This window comes from Podarcis muralis, chromosome 9, assembly GCF_964188315.1.
Source record: "Podarcis muralis chromosome 9, rPodMur119.hap1.1, whole genome shotgun sequence".
NCBI lineage: Eukaryota > Metazoa > Chordata > Lepidosauria > Squamata > Lacertidae > Podarcis > Podarcis muralis.
Window position 1 is genome coordinate 44172540 of NC_135663.1, and position 18546 is coordinate 44191085.

General features: G+C 42.6%; 1 protein-coding gene across 1 annotated transcript in view; it reads left to right on the plus strand.

The window, feature by feature from the left end:
* The first annotated feature begins 963 nt into the window (after positions 1 to 963).
* Positions 964 to 18546, plus strand: part of CPE (carboxypeptidase E) — a 69489-nt gene continuing 51906 nt past the window's right edge. Inside the window, exon 1 of the mRNA XM_028744324.2 lies at positions 964 to 1500. Within this exon, the coding sequence (XP_028600157.2) occupies positions 1176 to 1500 (325 nt within the window). The 5' untranslated portion in view covers positions 964 to 1175. The remainder of the gene's footprint in view (positions 1501 to 18546) is intronic.

The window sequence follows — 18546 nt, forward strand, 5'->3', positions numbered from 1 at the left end:
ACAAATTAACATATAGCATATATTCAACACAAAAAAGAGTGACAATTTGTTGTTGTCAAAGGACAGCTGGACATATAAAGGGCCCCATTACCTTCAGTAGCTTAGGGCCTTATCAAGCCTAAATCTAGCCCTGTCCATCATCCTGTTCTCACGCTGGCCAACCAGATGTCTGTGGGAAACCCGCAAGCAGGAAGCAAGCACAAGATTGCTCTCCCCTCCTGAGGTTTCCAGAAACTGGTTTTCAGAAGTATTACTGCCTCTGAAAGAAAGGCAAAGCAAGCATGAGGGGATTGTGGTCTCCATTTCATAACACAAGCACTGGAAAGACCCACAAATAGAAAAGAATATACTTTTAATGTCCGCAAGTAAACAAATAAAAAAGAGGCAATGAACAATATGCAAAGGACCTCTTTGTTCCTCTTTAATATGTTTTTTAGAGTATTTTTCATACTTTCTGTGGCCTGTGTTCTGATACACGAGGGTCCCTTATTGCACATTGTGTGGCATTAAATGCTTTGCTTTAGCCACCTCAGCGCCACCCGCGTCCCACAGCTTGTTTAGCTTATACGTAAATCCAGCACTGGCAGGTCCCCTCAAATATTTGATTGTAGGGGGTGGAGGCGGCAAAGTGACCTCGGCCTCTAAGAGTTGGCTCCTAGGGTGGCACACGTTTTGGCAGGCAGGCATACATGCACTTCATCCTATGGAGAGGTTTGGGGCATGTGCAGAGTGTCCTGAGAGGCACACCTCCCGCACCTCTTGACGCGCGCGAGCAAGATTCTGGCGCCAAACCTGCAGGGCGCTTGGCCCTGGCCAATCGCGGCGCCTGTGCGCGAGGCGGCCCGGGCGCCCCCAGGGCGCTGCCAGGTGGACGGGGTGGCGCGCGCGCGCGTGGCGGCACGTCACACCTTCGCATCCCCCGCGCGCGGCAGTGGTACATCCTTGCGTCTCCCCCCGGCGGCTGCGGCGCGAGTAGTGCAGTCTGCGGCGCGAGCGCTCTTCCTGGACGGAGCAGGTTTCTCTGCCTGCGGGAGGTGGAGGCGAGCGCAGAGGGAGCGCAGCCCGCGTCGACGCAGCACGTCAAGGCAGCAGCTGAGCGAAGAAGCAGAAGCAGAAGCAGCAGAAGCCCGCATTGCCAGCCGCGCGCGCTCGCCCGTCCTCCTTCTCCGTCAGGCATGGCTCGGCGAGGTGGGCTCTGGGCGCTGCTGCTGGCGGCGCTCTGCGGCGCGCTGGGCGCCTTCGCCTTGAGGCAGCAGGGCTCCCAGGCGGAGCAGCCCGAAGCGGCGGCGGGCGGCGGCTCGGCGAACCGGCGTCGGCGCCTCAGCCAGGAGGACGGCATCTCCTTCGAGTACCACCGCTACCCGGAGATGCGCGAGGCGATGGTCTCGGTGTGGCTGCAGTGCTCGTCCATCAGCAGGATCTACACCGTGGGCCGCAGCTCCGAGGGCCGGGAGCTGCTGGTCATCGAGCTCTCCGACAACCCGGGCGAGCACGAGCCTGGTAAGGGAAGTCCCTGACGCAGCCCCCCCCCCAGGTAGTGCTGGGTTGGGGGTGTCCTGGGTGTCTCCTCTTTCCTCCACCCCACCGCCCCCGTTTTTTTCCTTTCTTTCTCAGGTGGAATAAACAACCTCTCTCCCTTGCAAATCCCTGCCTTGTTTCTCAGCACTGAGGTCACCGCGACCCCCTTGATGGCGGTGGGTCTATTTCGGGGATCATGAGCTCATGCAGGAAGGAGAGTTAGGAGACCTTTGAATTCCTGGCCATGGTGACCCCCTTTTATGGCAGAGAGGGTACAATGTGCTGTGTTCCCAGTATGGTACAATGTGCTGTGTTCCCAGTATGGTACAATGTGCTGTGTTCCCAGTACGGTTACGTGCGTACGCAGACCTGGAAACGCATGCAACGGATGCTATGGTGATAATGATAATCTTTCCTGGTAACCAGGCTTTGAGGATCTCTGCCTACACCTTCGCAGCCATGATTTTGACTCGGCTTAGTGGACTGGCTGAGCTGCTTGTGTGATGGCAGAGGCCACGTGCGACGCATTTCACCATGGAATGGCTTTGGATGGGCAGCTGAAATCTTCCTGGTTTAAGGGAATTAGTTGGGAAAAGGATTCATCTGTGCCAGCCTTATTGAAGGGGGAAGAGAAGCAGGTAGAGAGCCATTTGGTGGGATGGTTTCTTATAGACTTGAATCTCCAGATGCCATTGAAGCTGGCCCTCCCATAATCTTACACCACTGGCCATGCTAGTTGGGATTGATGGGAATTGGAGTCTTAACTACACCTAGAGAGCCACAGGTTTCCCATCCCTGTTATAGATCAAGGTACCAGCCACATGTCAGGTTGCATAGGTAGGCCTCTGTCTTCAATCTTTAAAGAGCCAGTAGCCATTAATGGAAAGAAAGCCGTATATGTATCATGACTTGGTGGAGACTAGCTCCATCTTTTTCTGTCTCTCTCTTCACACATGCTTGTGCATGCACGCACACACACACACACAAAATGTTAAAAGAGTAACACAGTTTCTCTTATTCAGAGAAATGCTTCTCCACAGCAGCTGCTTGATGCAGTAACAGTAGTAGCTAAAATTTCTCTGAATGCATGAATCGGTCAAATAATACCCATGCTGGTGCTGCCAGGTTCCATGGTGGCACACAGTGGCCAACAATATTTACCGTACAGTCTGGCTGGTAAGGAAATAGGTTCACACAAAAAGTTATTTATTTGCTTAGTGATTTGTTGCCTGTTTTTCTGTCAAAACAATTCACAAAGTGAAACAGAGTGACAGAATTGTGACATCCTCCTGCCACTTCAAGATATTTACTTTTTTAGCGACAACCATACGCACTGAAATAGTAACCTCTCTCTCCCATCTTCCAGTAGCCTGTGGGTGCCTTGAGACAGGAGGGAAACCTGCCTGCAGCCCGATGTGGCACTACATGCTTTTGTTTACTAGCTCAGTTCTTTATTATTTAAACACTTTCATTTAATTAAACAATTTCTATACACTTTTCATTAAAACACAAAAACAAATATCAAAGTGGTTTACAACCTAAGAAAACATTACGGATGAAGATCAAGTATAAAACACACGTTTTTTAAATCAGCATAATTAACAGGAAAGTATGATATTCTTTTAAACATCAGAACATTACAGATAAAATCAAATACAAAAACACAATAAACTCTCCAAAACAGCACCACTAGTAGCTAAACAAAATAACTGAGATAAGGAGCTGCACCCATCCACGGTGATGCCTCCCAAATGCATCCTTCGCAGTCTTCCAAATCAAAGCCTCACATTTGTGCATTCCAACCAAGCATACAGATAATTAATCCCCAGTCAAAAAGTTATTAAAAAGTGAACGTTTGGTCTACAAAAATACATGGCAGAATTAAGCATAATTTACAACCAGCTCATTCATTCTAAGGCAATGTAGTGTCATATAACTAGCAACAAAACTACTCCCATCTAGACTCCCACCCTCATAGGGTTGTATTCTATACCGGTTCAGTGTCTCACACTGAGTGGTACTGAACAACTTTGAAACGAACAAAAGCATTATAACTCAGATTCTCACTTTGGACAGCAAAAACTTCCCAACAAGGCTGGCTCAAGACATTTTGGTGCCTGGGGCAAACCACAAAATGGCACCTCCGTCCCCACGAAGGAAGAAGTGGGGAGTTAAGATCTACTGTACATCCAAATCTGCTACCCCTATGGGCCCTGCCACCTGAGGCAGTCACTTCACTTTGCCTCATGGGTGGGCCAGTCCTCCTACCCAATATTACATCACTTCTTTCTCCTACGTGGATAATACATTCCACAGCACAAACTTAAAGAGGTTGGTGCCCTCATGCAAACTCCAAAACGTTTGCACTGTAGTGTGGCAGCAAGCCAGATAGCCATGTTTTTACTATCCTCCTCCTAGAATCAGGAATGAAGTGCTGGCTGGTTGGCATCTAGGAACAGAGTGGGCAAGCAGATGGAATGGCCCAGGAGCTCTCACTAGCAGCAGCAGTAAAAAAAATCAAAAATCAAAATCAGAGCAGGTCAGCATCCTAATAGTTGTTGAAAACAGAGATCGCTGCAAATATCAAAGCTGCATGAATCAACACATGGGGCAACAGGCAATATAGCAATAGAAGTATAATGATGAGATACCATATGAATGAAAACATTTCCATTTGCCATAGCCTTTGCTGTCTATTACTGTCTGCCACGGTAGAATGTGGACTTTCTGACCACTTGATTGTTATTTATTGTATTTAATGTTTTCAGCGGCATTACATATTCTGCATTGTATTTTCTTATTTGCTTTGAGGTGCCAGCATAACAGGTGGGATATAATTATTTAATCAGTAAATAATGAACATACAATTTTCATAAGTCAGACCTGCCAAACGAATATCTAGACCTTTGACAGCATCAAAAGATTCTGATGATAGATGCATACACCAGGCAACAGTGATGATGAATTCTAGAATATCTCTCTTACTGCAAGATAGAGCAAATGATAGAATGACACTCAGGATTATACATTGACTGATGAGCACCAGCTGTATAAGAATAAATCGAGTTAATTAGGAAATCATTGTATAATAATGGATAACTTGCTCTGTTTTAAAAGCCCCAGGACACTGGGAAACCAGTGTGGACTTCTTCCTTGCTTGTACCCTTGAATTATGCCAAGGTTCTGGATTAGGTTCTATTCACTTCAAGGGGACTTCAGAGTTTATAGATGACCTTATTTGTTGGCCACACACAATGTCCTGGTTTGCAGCTTTCTTTTGAAAAGCTTGCTGAGCTCTTGGGGATGGGAAGCTTGAGGTTAATTGTTCTGCTCCTTTTATGATTTTTCATGACAGCAGTTCTGTGAGAGCCAGTGCTTAGAGTCTGTATGGAGCATGACATATGACAAGGCAGGGTTCGTCTTCTTGACTTCAGATCCTATTATCCCTCAGACTAGCATTTCAAAGGGAAGCTGCCCATTGGCTACTGTGTCGCTTTTAGGAGAGGACAGTTTTTATGATGTCCATAGATGGAAATGCTGGGTCATGTTAACAATATTTGTGAATGGTGAAAATTGTGTTAGGCTGCAGTCTTGTATCTATTTATTTGGAAATAAATCCTATCGAACTCCATGGGGCTTATTTTTGAGTAGACATGTACGGGATTGCACTGTTAATGCATATGTTAATGTGTGAAACTTATTATGTAGTAAGTCTGGGATGGGAGTTGGAATATCATTCTTGTTGAAGCAGTGCTCCTGCTGTCTTTGTCGTCAGCAAGTTGCCTGCTGACATACTGTAATTGTATTGTACTGAAGTACATGGACATATGGAGGCTGAAAAATCTTGGTTGTGATGGGTCTGGCATTAAAAAAGAAGAAGCACAACAGAATGTTTTATATTTAGCATTCCTGTTAAAGCAACCAAACATGTCCCATAATCTAAAAGATAAAAAGAGGTTCAGCACTTTCTAAAATTATTAAACAAGTGCTTTTAACTATAAACTAAGATTTAGGCTTGCAATATATCAGGAAATAGGAATAAAAAACAAAATAAAATGGATTATACAGCCTCCATGGTATCATCAATGGTACTGATGGACACTTCTCAAAGAACTAATACTATGGCACTAGTCTGCATAAATTAGAGCAAGACTCAGAAGCTTCTCTGCTGCTTTTTTGTGGTAAAGCTACAGAATGTACCAATTGTCCTTCATTGCCTGGAAAACCCAAGTCTTCAAAAGTTTTCTTTTGGTTCTTCCTAGGAAAACCTTGGCTCACCTTAAGATTCAGCCACATGTTCTGTCAAGCCAAAATAGTTCTTAGCTGCTAGCAGGGCTTAATCTTTGTTTGGTTGTGAGTGCCTTTGAAAATTCCCAAAGCTGTACCCCTTCTAAGCTGAGCAACAGAATGATTTGACTTTTTAATTTGCCAAAGCTTTATTTTTATTAGAAACTCAGTGTCTTTATACCAAGAGATCAGTGAATTAACCTTGGGTTTTGTGAATAGAGGCTTGATTGTGAGAACTCCCGAATCTATTGGGAGAACAGTGTAGGAGTGATGAATACTGCAAGTGTCAAGAGCTAAGGAAGACATTGAAGGGAAGGAAAAGATCAGGAAGAAAACCTGCTTGGGACCATATGTTTGTGAAACATGCACACCATGTAAGGATGAAGGGGGGGGGCTGTTTCAAGTATGTGTGTATGTGCACACACATATTTAAAGGGAAATATTCCACAAAACAGCTTATAACATGTTTAAAAATACAAATCCAGGCTTATAAAGCTGTTTAGAAACATACAGCAAAACAATAAAATCAAAGCTCAGCAACAGCAGCAATAACTTATCCACACTCCACTAAACAGCCTCCATTTAGGACCCTTCCCTGCCCATTTTATCCCCCCCCCCTTTGAATTTTTGTTAGTATTTCAAATATACATTCCAAAGTGTCACTGGTATCTAGTCTAGATGTTATACAAAACAGAAAAGGCAGTGGTCTGTGACTCATATTTCTGTTATTCCCATCCCTACTGAAATTATATGAACTTGTGGGTCTTGTCCCTGAGGAGTTCTATAGGGGTTGGATCCATGAAAGTTGGAGCCCCCCCCCAAAAAAGTGAAAAAGGTATCATAACAAGGCAGTACTTCATTACAGGCTGAATGCAGTTTATGCAGAAGACTTAGCTGCATTGAAATAATTTCTGTGCATTAAAGTGTTTCAGCTTGTCAATTAACCATCATACAATCATGTTAAAAACCTGTGTTGTTGTGGGTTCCTCGTTGTACTCAACATTTCCAGGTTACTTGTTCTACATGATTTTGCACTTTAGGGGCATCGCACCATATTTTGAAGCTTAGGAAGTGGCTGAGAATTATGTTGCATGTTAAGAGCCTAGCAATCCCTTTGCTAGCTCAAACCATGGCAGTTTCAAAAGATTTCTGCCAGCACAAGAATTGGGTCAGCCTAGGTCTCCATCAAAAACCATGGAAATGGCATTTGAACCTGAGGGGAGATTGCCACTTTGAAGGTCAGATTTGAACTTGGGACTGTCACTTACCAGAGAAGATAGCTTGTAGATGCAACTACAGTGGTACCTCGGGTTACCGACGCTTCAGGTTACAGACTCCGCTAACCCAGAAATAGTACCTTGGGTTAAGAACTTTGCTTCAGGATGAGAACAGAAATCGTGCTCTGGCAGCGTGGCGGCAGCAGGAGACCCCATTAGCGAAAGCGCACCTCAGGTTAAGAACAGTTTCAGGTTAAGAACGGACTTCCATAACGAATTAAGTTCGTAACCCGAGGTACCACTGTATGGATGTCTTTAGATTCTTGCACCCGGCTCAGCTATTTCAAGAGATGCTGAAGTCAGATTAGAAGGTCAGTTTCCACAAAACTTATTCTAGTTGCATTTTTAAAAGTGGTTTTAAAAAGTAGTTACATCCCACCTGGGACACAGGTGGCGCTGTGGGATAAACCACAGAGCCTAGGACTTGACGATCAGAAGGTCGGCGGTTTGAATCCCCGTGACGGGGTGCGCTCCCGTTGCTCGGTCCCTGCTCCTGCCAACCTAGCAGTTCAAAAGCATGTCAAAGTGCAAGTAGATAAATAGGTACTACTCCGGCGGGAAGGTAAACGGCGTTTCCGTGTGCTGCTCTGGTTTGCCAGAAGCGGCTTAGTCATGCTGGCCACATGACCCGGAAGCTGTACGCCGGCTCCCTTGGCCAATAAAGCGAGATGAGCACCGCAACCCCAGAGTCGGTCACAACTGGACCTAATGGTCAGGGGTCCTTTACCTTACATCCCACCTTGTTTCTAGAATAACAATAGGCACACTTAGAACATACATTTAAAGCATTGTGATACTACTTTAAATATTCATGGCTTCCCCCAAAGGATTCTGAGTGTTTGCTAAGGGTGCTGAGAATTGTTAGGAAACCATCTATTCCCTTACAGTTTCCTGTGAAGTGGGATTGGTCATTATACCACTCTGGGAATTGCATTTCTGGAAGGGGAACAGGGGTCTTCCACCAGCCCTCAGCACACTTACCAAACTAAAGCTCCCGTAATTCTTTGGGGGAACCAGAGACTATTTAAATGGTATCATAGTGCTTTCACTGTTTGATGAAAACGTGGCCAATAGGTTAAGTACTCTCTGGAAGGCCGGTAATTTTGTTAGACTGATAAGTTAACAAATCTGGTCAGCTGTTGCAGTCATATATAATGCACATGTCTTCTGTCTGAGTGCATACCTCAGGGAGCTTAGATTTCATAAACAAGCTATATATATATATATATATATATATATATATATATATATATACACAGTATGGGTTTATGTTGTTCTTAATCATCTTGCAAAACTTAGAAAGCACAAATTAATACAGTTGTTGAGAGCCAGTGTGGTGTAGTGGTTAAGAGCGGTAGTCTCATAATCTGGGGAACCGGGTTCGCGTCTCTGCTCCTCCACATGCAGCTGCCGGGTGACCTTGGGCCAGTCACACTTCTTTGAAGTCTCTCAGCCCCACTCACCTCACAGAGTGTTTGTTGTGGGGGAGGAAGGGAAAGGAGAATGTTAGCCGCTTTGAGACTCCTGAAGGGGAGTGAAAGGCGGGATATCAAATCCAAACTCTTCTTGTTGCTCTTCTGTTTGATTTATTGAATGACACTGAATAAGAATGCTGCTTGTTAAATATTGTGACCTATGCTGATTCTTGGAGGAGGTCTGGAAAAGGAAGAGGCTTAGCCTGCCTGCTAAAACTTATGTTGTATAGATCTATGCCTCACTTTGTGAATATGAGTATATTTTGTTTCATGTATATCAAGCTGAACTTTGAGACGATCATTTAGGCCATAAAGTGAGCCTCCAATTGTTCATTGGCAACAGAGGCTTGCTATCACCACCAAGCAGCTGACTGCGCTACAAAGTTCCCTAGTAGGGATTCCATTGTGCAGCGAACCCCCCACCAAAAGCAGGTCTTGAAGTTGGCATGAATCAGCTGATTGGCGGTGACTTCAAGCAACACTTGAATCAGCTTGGCTCATCCTTTCGTGCAAGGGAAAAATGAATCACCTGACATCATGGTGAAGTCAGGTGGTTGACAGGTGGGTGCCTACCCCCACTCCACCTGCAAGAGTGGCCCACTGTGGGTGAAGGAACCCAAGAACTCGGGAACCCATGATCTGGCTGCTGGATAGAAAAGGTTCGAATTATAGCGTGACCAAGAAATTGAACCCTGGATGAGGTTGTGCAAAAGAAAGGGCAGGACCATACATATAGGGCCATAGAGTAAATTTCAGTGATTGCAGTCACTAGCCGTGAAGAAAGCAGATGGAGAGAAACATGTTGAGGTATTGATTAGATTGCACAAGCAACTAATCTGATTTCCAGAAAGCATCCCAATCCCAGGAAAACAAGAAGTTACCTTATACAGACCATTGGTCTATCTAGCTCAGAGCTGTCAATAGTATACTAATTGTCAGCAGCTCTCAAGGGTTGCAGGCAGGAGTCTCTCTCAGCTACACCAAGAGATGCTGGGGATTGAACCTTGGACTTTATGCATGTAAAGCAGGTGCTCTGCTACTGAACCATGGCTCTTCCCTAAATATTTCTACCAGTGTTTTGTGTGCCAGCATAAAGTTACTTTAGGGTTGGCAAATTTGGACATATTGTCACACGGCTCTAGAATATTGCTGTTGAAACACCATGTCCTCCTGAGGACTAATGGACTGGTGTCATTCATAGATAGATAGATAGATAGATAGATAGATAGATAGATAGATAGATAGATAGTTTTAACATTTTCCATAACATCCATATTTTATATCTTTTTTTTACAACTTCATTTAACCTTCAGGCCTCCTCCCTTCCCTCCATGGATTTCTAAAATCATGGGGTCAAGTATGCTTCCCCACTTTAATTCTGACCACCCTTTTAATATACTCCAGGGTGGTCTTTTAACTCGCCACTGCTTGTTAGTTAATAGAGGTTTACTCAGCAGATATTAAAATATACAGTGTGTTCGCACTCTTTGTAGCTTGTAGAAAACTTCCTGTAGCTCACCACAGCCGAGATGGACCTAATGGACTGGTGTCTTGAATTAGTTGTAAGAAAAGTTTTTCTTTCTAAAAAAAAAAAAAACCTCAACAACATAAAACCCTTTATTTAAATACCCTACAAAGTATGCATTAGAGACAAGAATAGTTCTCCAGGAACAGATCTGGCTTATTGTGTCATTCTTTTAAAAGTATCTTGGCAAATCTTGAAAACCAATTACGCACTTAAAAAAAATACAGAGTGGCTTTTTTCCTAGACTCTTCTCCTAGAGCTGCTAAATGTTAAAAATGGGAGAATGCCAGCTTTTGCTTGGTCAAAAGTCTTTGATGGTTTATTGAATGCTAGCAAAGGATAATAGATTTTTTGTGTGTGAAAAATGTAACTGGACTACAGAGTTCCTATTTACTGTGCCCTTTCTCAGAGATAAGTAAAACAAAAACGTAGACCTCAGGAACAAGTTGCCCCACAACACCTTGTCTGAAGACCTTCCTTACATGATCACAGGCTGTATCTTGATTGGAATTTGCTAAATGTAGTTTTGATGCTGCAGCTCATTTTGACCAATGATATAAAGGGGTCATATAAGCTGTAGTTTGCATTGCCTCACAAAAAGTAATAAGTAATAAGCTGTCTTACTCCTCCGTATTGATGTTGCTTCTTTGTAATAAATGGTTTGTGTCTTCCTTTTGCTAATCGGATCAAAGCATGACTGATGACTTAAGTTATCTCATCTGGATTCTTCACAGCATTGCATTTCACACCAGCAACATGAATCACAGCAATTGAGGCAGATGATGTGGAAGAAAAGAGGAGAGTGACTTATCTATAGCATACTGCATTGCCTAGATAATGTAAGGCTCCTCATGGCAGAGGACCCAGAAATTGTAGGGATATGCATGTAGGGATATGTAGGGAGTTTCCATGTCCTAGTAGTTCAAAAGTCAAATGCTGCCTTAGTCTGGAGGGTTGTTACTTTTGGCAGTCTTCCCTGGGATGCCTGGATTAAGTTATGATTCTGAAAACCTACAACATAAAGTGGCTTGGGACTATGTTGTCTGAAACAATTGCATTTTCGTTGTGGCCTTTCCTTGGCATCATTCTCACATTCTGAAGTAATATGCTGAATTATATTAAGTTGTCATGCACAAGGCATGAGAGGCTCAAAGCAATTTATTTATTTTAAAATTATTTTTATTTGCCATTCTCTGGAGGTTTGTGGTACCGCTACATTTTCCATGTTGTTCATAATTGTTATCTCCGATTACTTTTTATTCTGACTTCCTCTGGTGGTAACCGACAAGAGCCCTGTTGGATCAGTCCAGCATTCTGTTTCATACTGTGGCCAACCAGAGGCCTTTGGGAAGCCCATATAAAACAGACCATGAAAGCAATAGCTCTTGTCTGGTGTTCCCAGCAAATAGTAATTTGTAGGCATACTGCCTAGGAATCAGAGGCAGGCAGTGACTTTAACTAGAGTTGTAGAATCTGATTACATTTTGGTCAGTCCTGGCCCTTGTACCATGGATGGTTTCCATGCTCAGTTGCTTTTCTTGGTGAGAAAATAGAGATGATGACTGTATACACATTCTCCTTCTTTTGACGGATTCTGCTGTAATCTACAGCCTTCTCTGTCTCCGAAGCCCAAGCGTGGGGGAATGGAACATAGCAGCAGTCAAACAGCATCATTCCTGATACAGCTGTTGCAGCTCAGATATTTCTTGGTACTTATAAATAGTGGCATTCAGTTGTATGTCATTTTTATTCACCTAGCTACAGAAATTCCATGTGCATACAACAATGTTTTGTTCTGCTGTAGTTATCTGGCTTGCACGTCAGTGAAAATTAAGCATGCCTGAATCTTGTGTGTGTTTTAAAAACTAGAATCTAGTTACTAGGTGTTGGCTTATTTAGCATTCTTCAGTGTTTGAAATGAGTTGATCTCACTTGGTGCAGAGCACAAGGGGTCGGCTTTCTATTAAATGTAGCGCTTAAGCATAGGGCTAAAATCCTGCCATTTGGCATAAATATAGGACAAATACGGTTTCAGTCAAAACTAGAACGCAAGTAAAATGCTTTGCAGCGTCTTCAGCAAAGGGGAACAAAAAAGATTCTGTAGGCTGAAAGCCACATGCTTTGCAATTGGTTGATCAACATGTCCACCAGTAGTTTTTCATCATCATATTCTACTTCTAACATGTTGGCACTGTCTGACTTCCCCATCATAATTCTGAGCACCTTACCTGACTTGCCTTTGTATTGCTCTACCTTTAGCTGAACCAATCACTGGAATGTGGCCCTCAAGCTGAAAAAGGTCCTCCCCCCTGGTATATGTGATGGAGGGCATTTGCATATCAACATATCTTCATTGTAAGGGAAGCTGCAGGCAAGGTATTTGAAATAAAGGATCTGTATGTGCTGTGGAGCTTTAATGCCAAAAGAGGCACTTAAAGTAAGGAACACTTGGCAACTCTCTTAGGAAGTAAGCTGGTGCAGGAGAACAAAGAACGAGTCCTTTGGGGATATCTTAAAATGTCTGAAAATTACATGTGAGTAAAATTTAAACATGACTCAAGAAGATATATTCCAAAGGTCTGTATGGGATGTTACAACAGCTATGGGGCTTGAATATTCATGTGCTATTATTGTGCTCTCCAATGTGGGGTTTGGGGCTGCACTTTGACCGTTTCTGCTACAATCAAAGCACTTAAGCAAACTCCCTTTCCCCCAAATCTCTTGTAATATCTAAATAATCTTTTACTCACTTAAACTCCCCAGCGATTCAAAGGGCCTTGTTGAGTTCAACTTACAGCAACATTTTTCTTTCTCGCTGGTGAAGCCATAAAAATGTGCACGCTGAGTACTTTTTAATGAAGGGTGTTTTTTTTAAGGGAATGGGCGTATTTCCTGCATTTGGCAATAAATGTCAGTTTAATTTACAAAAAGTTGTAAAATGTTTTGGAAGTGCACTGGAATCTCTACCTTTAAAGGGATGCCTTTTCAAAACAAAAAAGATGTTAGCAAATAATTGGCTCAAAGAAAAAGAAAGGCTGCCATTTTAAGAAAGTGCTTTAACATTAGATGCTTTAAAGATGCTTGTGGGTTCATCCAAAGGTTTTATCTTTTGCAGTTATTTTTTAAATTGATGGAAAACAGAGATACTTGGATCTGTGAAAATGCCAAGGATAAAGCATGTATACAGATGTTCACGCAAACATTTTCATTAAAGAAGACAAGCTATAGTGAACATATTTGTTGTTTATAGTGGCTTCAGAAATTGGTGCTTCAAATACGACCATGTTGCTATTTTACAGACTAACAGGTTAACAGAAGAGGTAAGCATGATTATATGCATCAATTTGAGTTGACTTCTGTGGCCTATTTATTTGCTATTGTAATTGTAGGAATGTTGATGCTACAGTGTAACATCTTGTTTTGGTGTGTTGCAATATGCTGGATTGTTCCTCCAATAGATAGTAAACTTAATAGAGGCTAATAAAAGAATCACTTTAAATTAAAGGAACTCTGTGCCAAAGAGAGATAAGTACCTTACTTGGAAAATTCCTCCTTGTGTGCTAAATACTACCCATGCAGAGCTACACTAGAACTATACAGAAAGTCATCATTTGTTCTCGTGAAGCAATTGGCTCTTAGGCTAATCTTGTTGCATGGGTTTTAACACTGAAGAGATTCTCTAGAGAAGTTTCTGACCTTGCCAGAAGGATTGGATTCAAAGACTTTATATACTCTTTTCATATTTCCTAGGATTTCCCCAAGCAGCATGTTGTAAAAACATTATTGAACCTCTTCAAACATTGCGAGCATCAGTGCTAGAAGGAAAAAGGGGTGGGAGTAAGAGAAGATGGAGACCAACATGAAGGGTTGTGTGTGTGTGTTTAGGTGAAGGTGAAAGAAGAGGACTGGAAATTTTCCTATTGAAATTTTGCACACTTTTTCAGGAATCCTGGAGCCTTTCTCCTTCAAACTGTTTGACAGTGAAATGAGAGCCTTGGAAGGTGGTAGATGACAAAGACTGGGTGGCCGCCTCTCAGGGGTGATGTAGTGGTGGATTTTGTCCTTTGGCACAGGTCTGAGTAGATTGGGTTTCCCACTCTATGGTCTCACATCAGTTACATTAAGTATTCACATATACTATATTTTTAACTGTATTTTTATTACTTTTTTGATTTATTATATTGTATTTTATTTTATTGCATTATAATTTGAATTGTATGGGATTGTGGTACAATAAAATACAATATGTAAGAAATAAAAGAAGCAATAAAACCATTAAAAATCATACAGGATATAGCACAGTACATTACAGTTTCCACAACAGGCAAAAAAATAAAATAAAAATTAAGTGGTCCACCAAGATCCTTGGCAATTTTCAAATGGTTCGCAGGAGAGAAAAAGTTTTAGAACCAATGAGTGTTTGCTACTCATGACTGCTGTGCAGATTATGTTCATTTCCCTGAGGCTTTCAAGGCTGCAGCTTAAAAAGATGTAAAAGAAGGTTTCATAATAATAGTTAAACTTGGTGGATTGTGTCCAGTGTTTACTCATTGACTTTTCACTTTCACAACTCCATTCCAGTTGGATTTAATAAAATCTGAGGCTCCGCTAATTTGGGAGAATGTGGTTGTACTTGTATACTTATGATATGTTGTGGGACTTTTGTCCAGCTAAGAAAGGTGAGTTATTTCCAGATGGATCTAGGGGCCAAATGAGACATGACATTACAGATTTGTGACTGGATCCTCTCATGATGTGAGCCTTTGTTTCTATAACTCCTAGTACAGTGGTACCTCAGGTTACATATGCTTCAGGTTACATACGCTTCAGGTTACAGACTCCGCTAACCCAGAAATAGTGCTTCAGGTTAAGAACTTTGCTTCAGGATGAGAACAGTAATCGTGCAGCAGTGGCACGGCAGCAGCAGGCCCCATTGGCTAAAGTGGTGCTTCAGGTTAAGAACAGTTTCAGGTTAAGAACGGACCTTTGGAACAAATTAAGTACTTAACCCGAGCTACCACTGTAATCTGAATGTGCACCCTTCCAAGTTTAATTTTTGTTTTAGCTTTTCTGTACCTCTGATGTGTTGCCGGAGAGCAATATTCTGCCACTATTTTATGTGTTCCCTCGCACCTTGACTCTAAAACAGGAGTGGGGACTCTGTAGCCCTCCAGATGTAGTTTGACTCTCAACTTCCATCTGCTGCAACCAGTATGACCAATAGTCAGGGTTGGGAGTTGTAGTCCGGCAGCGTATGAAGGGCCAGAGATTCACCACTCCTGCTGTAAAGGTTTCATTTTGCCTGAGAAAATGAGCAAGTGAGGATCAAGAGCTCAGGGCAGATCAGGTTGTAAGCATCTCACCAAAACTCTCTCTTGGAAATAGACACAGGAGTAGCCCTCGATCACTATTCAGCTGGCATGGGATCTTATATAAGCATGTAACCTTCCTCAGGCTCTCTATTCATCTGTATATATTGTGGATACTTTGTTTATCGTTAACGGCATTAGTTGCAAGATTTTCATACCTGAGAGTGGATGTTTTTGAAGCCAAGTCACTGAGCATTAGGAGCCTGATTTCTTTGTATGGTGTACTGTGTTGCTGGCTGCATTTCCCTCTGCAAACAGACCCTTTCTGTCTCTTTCTGATAGATAGAGCAAATACTTTTTTCCCTGTGGAAAATTTCTGGCACTTGCAGAATCCTTCTCTTCTTTCCCTGCCCTCCCAAGTTTGAGAATCCCCATTTAAGCCACGCAGAATGTTCCTGCCCTGATTTATGATTTTGCAACAGCTGATATCAGTTCAGCCTCATGTCACAAGGCGTGCCATATGGAAACTGATAACTGCATAAATCTGCATAGGAAAATCTCTTGAAATGTAGTTTCCTAACACAGGAGAAAATATACCTGGTTGCATTAGTAGTGTTGGAAAAGAGGTACTTGGACTCACGCAGGCCCATATGACTTGAAAATCGTGGAACTGTCTGAAATAGAAGTTGCTATGGTTACAGAGAGGATTAGCCGGCTGAGGCTGCTTCCATTGGTCTGCGACTAGCACAAGCTGCTTGTTTGAGTAGCATTAAAATGTTGTCTCCTGCTGCTTTTATGCCAAGACCATCTGGTGTAGGCAGTATTTAAAGGTGCAGCCCTGCTCTGAAAAACGCTGGGCAGCATGTTTGGTTTTTTTATTTGTTGTAAGTGGAGTTTATGAGGTTCACAGGTTTTCAAAGGGGACAATGACACCTTAAAAGATTCTCAGTACGTGTATAATAGCAAAACATGCTATAGGCACAGCAAGCTGCCATAGTGCCTATTATGTTGACTGCACACATATGTACTCCTGTTTATTTCTTGGAGGTGCCACCTGTTTAATCAACTAGTATTTAAAATGTCTTTACACGTAGGAAATCTCTGTATATGAATTATTCTGGTACGTGAAATTTGCTGACAGTTGAGGAGACAATTTTCACTGTTGGAGGCAGTATATCTCTGAATGCCAGATCTTGCTTGCGAGCTTCTCATGGGCAAATGGCTGGCCTCTGTGAACAGAACGCCAGAGCAGATGGGCTCTTCTTATAGTTTCAGGATTTTGCTTTAACTGATTCCTTTAGTGTGTGAGATGTTACCTCTTCATGTTTATTTATAAAGATCATACAATTCTTGAACTCTGATTTACATCAGGTGCTTTTGGATTTCCACAGATCCCCCCGCCCCGTTTGCTTTAGTGATTTATGCTATAGCAATTCATTATTCCCAAGAATGTAAAAATAGATTGGTTCCAGTAAATATCCCATTCTAAACAAAAGCAGATCCCATCAGATTGCACAGAAAAATGTGCTCTTGGGGCCAAACATTGTGTTATATATCTTGCACTAGGTGATTTTCAGGAGGTTAGCATGAGTGTAAGACAACAGAGAATTCAGCCCTCTGCATTGAAACTCAGCCAATTTAAATTCAAATCTTGATGAGAGCAGTACTAGGAAACAGTTATGTAGGGCAGCAGGAATGTGCTTCTTATTTTAATTTTGCTAATACTATACATTGCACATGCACACACGATTTTGTCCTAGGTGGTTCGAGTGCATTGCAGAATGTAAAGTGTTTTCCTGCAGAGGATGCTGCAGCATTGGACAATATTAGATAATGAGCTGGGGGGAGACATGTGTTTCTTGTGGGCACTTTTTCTCTTCTTCTTCATACCTACTTCATTTATATGTTTTCGTGGTTGCCAGGCCCATTTAGTTTTGTTAAACATTTTGTTTTTGCTTGGGCAGTTGTGCAACTGCAGAGGAAAGGGGGTAGCCCCTCCCACAAGGGCAACCCACTCTTTAACTGAATAATCCTGCCCAGTGTGAGTGGTGACCCATCCTAGGACCTGCTGTAAAGGTTTCATTTTGCCTGAGAAAATGAGCAAGTGAGGATCAAGAGCACAGGGCAGATCAGGTTGTAAGCATCTCACCAAAACTGTGTGACAGGGCAGTTGCGTAATGAAGAGGGGTTTTTATCTGCTTCACTAATCCACAGATTTCTAAGCCTTCCTATTAGAGCTTTGGCTTCAGTGCAGTTTTATTTTTAATTATTTAGAAACACAAGAGTTGCATTCAACACTGTATGAGCAGCATTCCACTCATGCAATGGAACTTCCTCTTCCTTACCCTTAACACCCCTAAGATCTGCTCCAGAGGCTGCAGAGGAGTGGAGGGGGGAGTTCTGTTGTGCAAGCAGAAGTCTATTGTGTGAGCAGAACAGCAGTGTTGGTGGTGGACACAACCCATGATTTTTAGTCTGCCCGTTGTCTTCATTGTGAAGATAATCATGAAGAAAATAAACTTGTTTGTATGTATACACTCTTTAGCAAGGAGCAGACCCTCTTGAACAAGTTGGCCCTGGACCCAATGGATTGCGACAACTATTGCCCATTTGAAATAACTGCAGACATTCCTGGGTAAAATTGAAAATCTGGATTCATTTCAGCCTTGGGACTCAGCTACATTAGTAAAGAAAAAGTGTTGTACAGTTATAACACTGTGACAACAGATGGCGCTGTGGAGCCCCGACTTTAGCCAGCGTGATTTCCCATTATGAAGTTTACAATGTGTTTTCCTGAAACACTTTTTTTGATGTGTCTAGATCCAGCCTTGGTCACCTTGATGGATGACCTTTATAGAGAGAAGCTCAGATAGAGTGCAGCTCTCCTCCTGCTGCTCAGTGTCTTAGTCACTTTTGGTCCCATTGGTCATGGTATCCTTCTGAACTGATTTTGCGGGATGGGTATTGGTGGCAATGTTTCTCAGTGGCTGTGTTCCTACCTGCTATCTCCAAATAACAGCATTGTGAGAGTGTTCTTCAGCTGCTTGACATTTGTGCCGCAGAGCATGAAGGGGCACTTTATTGTCCCTAGTGCTATACAACATCTATATGAACCTGTTGGGAGAAGTCATTGGAAGTTTTGAAGTGAGAAGACA